This window comes from Lissotriton helveticus, chromosome 10 (genome assembly GCF_964261635.1).
Source record: "Lissotriton helveticus chromosome 10, aLisHel1.1, whole genome shotgun sequence".
NCBI lineage: Eukaryota > Metazoa > Chordata > Amphibia > Caudata > Salamandridae > Lissotriton > Lissotriton helveticus.
This window is the reverse complement of record NC_136071.1, coordinates 1,202,294,212-1,202,301,339: the sequence shown is the minus strand read 5'-3', so window position 1 is coordinate 1,202,301,339 and position 7,128 is coordinate 1,202,294,212. Positions and strand designations below refer to the sequence as shown.

Genomic DNA, 7,128 nt, shown 5'->3' with positions numbered 1-7,128 from the left:
GACCCATTGTCTCAGCCTGTGGCTCTATCTCTGAACCTATTGGCAAATATGTAGACTGGTACCCACAACCAATTGTGCAAAACAGCAGCACTTATATAAAAGACACCACATCTTTTTTGAACTTACTAAAGACCATCAACTTAGACGCTAATGCAGAATATTGGCTATGTACCGTGGATGTCACAGCCCTCTACACCTCAATTCCGCATAATGATGGCCTAGAGGCCTTAGAGTGGAGTTTACTAAAGGGCAGTACCCAGGAAGTCAACAAGGTGTTTGATAGAACTTATGCATTTTGCACTCTACCACAGTTACTTTGAATGGCAGGGCAATTTCTACAGCCAATGAAATGGAACATCAATGGGCTTCGGGGGGGGGGGGGGGGGTACCTTCGTATGCCAACATTTTCATGTCGAAATTTGAACCTGATCATATCTTAGGAAATCCTGAATGGACAGAAAACTTTATATTCAAGCGATACATTGCCAACATTTTCTAAATATGGAAAAGAGTCAGAATTAAACTGGAAAGAAACATCGAAATGCTCAATACTCACAACGAAAGAATAAAATTCACCCACAACATCAATAAGCATTCCATAGCATTTCTGGACGTGCAAGTCACCGTAGGAGAGAGTAAGTTGAACACAAAAGTACATATCAAAAAGACAGAGAGAAACACCAGTCTATTGTACCAAAGTTTTCATCCTGAAACCTTGAAGAAACATCTCCCGACCTCACAATTCATCAGACTCAAGAGAATTACTTTAGATCCCATTAACATTCAGGATTCGTTTGCAAATCAAGTGATGAAATATCGACATAGAGGATATCCCCAAGAGGTTCTGGTGGAATCAATAAAAGAGTTAACCAAATGCCCAGAGAAGCTTTACTAAAACCTGGGACACCAGAGTCAGAGAAAAAAACTGTCTGTGTATTAAAATTTTCGACTGAAGCACAAAGAATTAAGATCATCATCAACCATCATTGGCCACTCATTACAACGGAACCTGACCTACAAGGATTATACAGTGATCACTTTTGCATTCCAAAGATCAAAAAACCCCAAAGAAATATTGACCACCGAAAACACAAAGGCAACAACATACAAAGGAATGTCTAAATGTCAAAACTGTGTGCATTGCAACAACGTAATCATAGGCAATGTGTTGATGCATCCCACAAAAGGATATAAAATAGATCTGACATTCTAGCACATGTGATACTAAAAACGTGATCTACGCAATCAAATGCCCGTGCAGCAAAATCTATGTAGGACAGACAGAAAGGAAAATCAAAATACTGATGACAAAACACAAAAGCAACATTCGACTGCAAAAAGTAAAATCTACTGTAGCCACCCATTGGAAAGAGGCCAAACACCAAATATCCCAACTGAAATTTACAATATTGGAGGTAGTACAACAACGCTGCGACATGGATAATGTTAAACTGCAACTGATGTCGGAATTTTTCTGGATAAAAAAACCTCAATTCTCTACATCCCTCAGGGATGAATGACAGGGTGGAATTTTCCTGTTTCTTGTGAATGCTGTGTACATGTATGACATTGGCTGATTCACTATTCAGATCCCCTAGATGAGTCTCTTGCTCATTTATTGAACTTCATGATTGGGTATACTTGGGTTCTTTATACACACGTCCACCATCACTTTTTGCACATATATGTTGTACACTTCAGTTTGAAACACCTCATCCCAGTTACTTGAATACATGTGTTAGATATTCTTTCTGTTTTCCGCCATACTGTCTAAATTGTTGCACTCCCAGTCACTAATACCGGTCATTTTCTCGCATCTCATTCGTCCTGAAAGGGATTGCTCCCCTTAGGGGCTTTACTGAGAGACACAATGTCACATCTATGATTATTGAAACACAAGTTGCACTCCATGACAGACACGAGAAGTCTTGTGTTATGATTAAAATCATAACTAAACATCAGTTCCAATACATTACCGGGATATAAAGAATGAAAAAGACGCACCTTTTATTGAGTGAAGTGAGCATACTTGTGTTCTGCAGAGTGCAACATGGCATGTTTTACTTAAACTATTCAGAAGTTAGAAGGGAACAGAATTAAATGGTGCTTCTGTGCCTCCATGCAAGGCAAATTGCTTTTTTGGGGATGTTATGTGCCACGATGACAAAACACGATTATATCACAACAGAATGTGGAATGCGATTGTGTCGTCTGCCTTTTCTCAACACATAACATACCCATCCAGGATCCAAAGTTAAGCCTCCACTGATGCATCATTCCAGTGCCCTGCTGGTGACAGTAGACAAAAGTTTTGAACTGAACCATAGCCGTCTATTGATACCCAAAGAAAAGCATATCAATCAACCTTAAAGAAAGATTACATTTTGGACTACAATCATTCAAATGTGTGCTGTCCAGGTTGCATGCGGCTTCATAACCAATCTACACCACAATTAATACAACTTGTAACTGAGATGTGCACGATTTCTGCAGCAAATGCATGACCCAACAGCTATTTGACAAAGAATATAAATCTGTGATTTACCAATAGCAAACCGTGAAGCAGGTACATTAACTATTAAGCCAGTCTTGCCTTTCTGACGGAAGCTAGCATTTATTTGCAGCGCTCACAGATTAATATAAAGGCTGTGCACGGGTTTGTTTCGTGTTCAGAGCGTTTATACACAGCAATATATATATTCACTGAACTGAAAAGTATGCACTTTAAAAGTACGACTGTGATAAGTGTGAAGTTTAGAAGAGCACTGAATTCTACTTTTACCCATGAGCAATAAGCTAATATGTAGTTTATTAAAATTAGATTAACAAAAAGTAAGGAAAGAAGCAGAGGATTTAAAGTATATTTCAGAAGAAAAGGTTTGGTCACAGAAACAATGTTCCTATTCTTTAATCATCCGAGAACTCTTCGTCGAGATTAATATCGGTGGTATCAATGTCCTCCAAGTCCATATTGTCCAAGTCATCGTCCAGCTCCAGGAGAGCCTTCTCATCCTTTGTCTGTGCTGGCAGGTCAATGAGGACAGGATCTGGCGATGCAGGTAAGTCAGAAGATGCAGGAGACACCGTGGCACCTTCTTCTGGCTCCTGCGCTTTCACGACTCCTGGTTTGAAGCCCTTCGCTTCGTCCAAGACATTTCTCTCTTCATTTGGAGTGACAAGTGGGTACTCCCTGGCTGGACGTACTAGATTTCCATTTTCTTTCAGGTACTGTTCAGCCACAAAAGCTTCTCGTAAACCGGGGAAAAGATTATCATATTCGGTGGGGTCTGCGAGGGAGTCTGCGGCTTTCTGATTGACCTTTGCGAGGGACTCGCGCCACAGCTTGACAACTCTTGAAACCTCATGCGGCAAATATGTACGAGCCAGGAAGGCAGCTTCGGGCAACCGCCCTGTAGTAATTAACAGTTCCAAGCAACGATCAAGCTTTCCCTGCAAGAAATAGCTGAGGAAGGCCACATTGTTTTTGCCATCTTTCTCTGCTCCTTCTGCCAGTTTATTAACCATTGTGGCATTTCCCGAGGCGGTGGCAAGAAGCAAGAGACCACCATAGTCCTGTGCATGGTGTAGACACTCCTGGGCCAGGCCAAACTGACACTTGCTGATGGCCAGCTCTGCCAGCTGCTTCCATTTCTGCTCCACCTCTGCTTCAACTGCCAGCTGGTAGGCAATCTTCAGGTCGCCAAGCTGCAGCGCCAGCTCAAAGCGGTGTTCAGGATCACTGGAGACTGCGAGGGCTTGTTGTTTGAACCCCTGCTTTTCCAGAAAGTGTGCCACCCTGGTCCGCTGCTCCTTTGGAATCGTTGGAAGGACTTTGTCCGCCATGCTGAAATCTCTCCTCATCACGGCCGTCTGGTACTCCAGCACCGAGACCATCAGGGAGTAACTGACTATGTTGAGCTCCTTGTCACCGAGGTAGAGCCTGTTATCCTTGGGAATATACCCCAGCAGGTACATGGTTCTGTCCAGGTGAGCAATGGTGACAATCTCCCCTCCGACATAGTAGTTGAGTCTATTGACTGAGCTGGTGTAGATGAAGCAGTCCCCCACCCAGAGGCCGGTTTTCACAATCTCTTGGATTTCTCCGAGCACCTCAAATGCGTCTTCGATGCCATCCTCCGTCACGCCCTCGTGGGTTTCCTGAGCAGCAGCCACTTTCTCAGACATGTACTTTAGGATGAAGAAGGACTCTTCCGTGGCGATGCACACCAGCTCCCCCGAATCCGACCAGAAGATGCACTTGGGCTGGATCTCGATCCTGCGCACCAGCTCGGTGTTGTCCCAGTCGTAGAAGGCCAGCCCGTTGACGGAGCGCACCCCCAGCAGGAAGCCCCCGTAGATCCCCTCTGCTCCGAAGTCCGGCTTGAAGGCCTTCTTCTCCTTGAAGTTCTTGAAGATCTTGACCAGGCTGTTGCTCTCGCGGATGGCGTACTCGGAGGAGTCGTGGGCCCAGGCGAACTCCTGCGCGGAGCCGAAGCTCTTGTTGCGCAGGGCCATGGCCGTGTAGATGATGTACTCTCCGTCCCCGCAGACCACCACGAAGCGGCCGTTGGGGTTGTGCTGGATGGTCTGCGGGTAGATCTCGCAGCTGCCCATGTCCTTGACGGCCAGCGGCAGCCGCTCGCCGTCCTTGACCTCGGCCTCGCCCATGGCCTTCAGGTTGGCCTGCTGCACCTCGGAGTGGCGCGCCCAGATGATCTTGCCGTTGGCGTCCATGGACATGGCCGGCTCCTCGCGGCCCAGCTTGACCATGATGCTGCCCTCGTCGTAGCCCAGCGCCACGTTGTTGGAGCCGCGCAGCGCGGCCACGCACCAGACGCGCTCCATGCCGTAGTTGAGGGTGCTCTCCAGGCGGTAGGTGCTGGCGTGCCAGAGCCGCACCGTGCCGTCCTCGGAGCCCGTGATCACGATGGGCAGCTCGGGGTGGAAGCTCACGCACGACACGTTCTGCGCGTGGCCCTCCAGCGTCTGCACGCACGTCTTGTTCTGGTAGTCCCAGATCTTGACCAGCCGGTCGTCGGCGCCCGAGATCAGGTAGGGCTTGTCGCCGCCGCTGTAGTAGTCGAGGCAGTTGACCCCCTTCTCGTGGCCCTCCAGCGTGAAGTTGGGCGCCGAGGAGCCCAGCTGCCAGACCTTGATGGTGCGGTCCAGCGAGGCGCTGGCGAACTGGTTGTTGTCCTTGGGGTTGATGACGATCTGCATGACGTAGTGCGTGTGGCCCTCGAAGACCTGCGCCAGGGCCCACTTGCGCTCCCAGTCCCAGAGCTTGACCAGCATGTCGTCGCTGCTGCTCAGCAGGTAGGGCTGGGTCGGGTGCACGGCCAGGCAGCGGATGTAGTCGGAGTGCGCCTCGAAGGCGTGCACGCGCTCCAGCGTGTTGTAGTTGAAGACGCGCACCTGCATGTCGTCGGCGCCCGTCACCACCCAGTGCTTGCGGGCCACGAACCTGGCGGCGCGCACCGGCAGGTCGCAGACCTCGAAGGTCTTCACCAGCGTCTGGCTCTCGTGGTTCCAGGCGCACACGCTGCCGTTGTACAGGCTGGCCAGCATCCAGGGCTCGCTGGGGTGCAGGTCCACGCTCTTCACGCGGTCCGAGCGCGCCGTCAGCCGCCGCTTGATGTCCAGGCGCAGAGGCATGCTGGCGGAGGGGGGCCCGGGGCACTGGCAGCCGGCTCTGGGGTCCCCGAACACTGGCAGCGGGCTCTGGGTACCGCGGACAGTGACTGCCGGCTCTGGGAACCGCGGCCTCGGTCACTGAGTTCGGGGGGCTCGGGGTCCCGCGGCCTCGGTCACTCAGCTCTGGCCGCCGCCGCTCAGACAGCAACAACCGCACCACAGCCTCAGCTACTGACGTGGAGCTTCCGGGAGAGGCGGGCACCGATCTCGCGAGACTTCAGGAGCCAGTAGAAATGTCAGGATGTGGAGCTTCCGGGACAGCTAGGCACATATCTCGCGATACTTTAGGGGTTCCAGGAGAAATGACAGGACGTGGAGCTTCCGGGACAGCCAGGCACAGAACTCGCGATACTTCAGGAGCACCAATAGAAACGACGGGACGTGGAGCTCTTGAAGCAGACACTCCAGACGTGGCGAAACGGAGCTCTCCGAAACTACACCGCTAACCTGTCTCACGGCATGTGCCGCCCGCGGACGCCATGTTAGTGGGCGTTACCGTAAAGGGTAGACCCAATTAGTGCCACAGGGACCTAGGTATATAGCGGAACGGTTAAGTGGTCCCAGTACGCAATTATTCAAACACAAAACACAATGTCAACAATAAACTCGAAAGCATAACAAACAGAACCAGTAAATTAAGTCCACTGTTATTTAATCACAATGAATCTAAACGACATTATACAATAAAATTAATTTTTCTTTTTCATTCGGATATTTGTTCGTGCACCAAGGAGAGCGGGGGGAAAGTGAGGAAGGGTTCTAGTGATTTGTAGTGCAAGTGGATAGGTATCAAACAAAGGTACAGTGCAGATCTTGTGATCCTCACAAAAGACATCAATACACGGCTTCTCTCAGAGCCACACAGAAAGCAAAAAAATGTCATAACTTTACAGAGCCATGCTTGAAACATTCGTAATTGTATATTGCTGAGGCGCAAGCTGGCAAGTTGAGAAGATGTCGACGTTTCCACCCCACAGTGTTATAGGAATCTGCAAAACCTTTATGGGGGTCTTCCTCAGGACAGGGAGGTGATGAGGAAGGAGGCACCGTGAAGGAGACTCACGGCGGGGTAGACATGGCAACATGGGCGCATGGCCTCCACGGTTTGAGAACAGACGTGGCATGAAAACAACTTTGGAGGGAACATGATTCACAAATACCTTCAATAAATCAATACAAACGCCACAGTAGTTGGCCCACCCAACCGCATAAATCTGCGGGTGAAACCCAGGATGGCAAACAAACAATCAGAACATTTGTAAAGCGCACTACTTACCTGTGAAGGTCTCAAGACACTGGGTGGAGGGGGGGGGGTAGTAAAAATAGGTCGGTTCCATATGCCGCAATCTACCCCCACCCATAACGGTTTTTCAGATTCCTATAACACTGTGGGGTCAAAACGTCGACATCTTCTCAACTTGCCAGCTTGCTCTG

The 7,128-nt window shown here is 49.2% G+C and overlaps 1 protein-coding gene across 1 annotated transcript; it reads right to left on the bottom strand.

Moving 5' to 3' along the window:
* Positions 1 to 1,983: 1,983 nt before the first annotated feature.
* On the bottom strand, positions 1,984 to 5,992 carry COPB2 (coat protein complex I subunit beta 2). The gene has a single exon (XM_078664061.1). The coding sequence runs from the start codon at positions 5,653 to 5,655 to the stop codon at positions 2,908 to 2,910; it is 2,748 nt and encodes a 915-aa protein (XP_078520187.1). The 5' UTR covers positions 5,656 to 5,992; the 3' UTR covers positions 1,984 to 2,907.
* Between the last annotated feature and the right edge of the window lie 1,136 nt (positions 5,993 to 7,128).

Excerpts from the sequence above, each read along its gene's own strand:
- COPB2 (XM_078664061.1), bottom strand. The coding sequence starts at position 5,655 with ATGCCTCTGCGCCTGGACATCAAGCGGCGGCTGACGGCGCGCTCGGAC.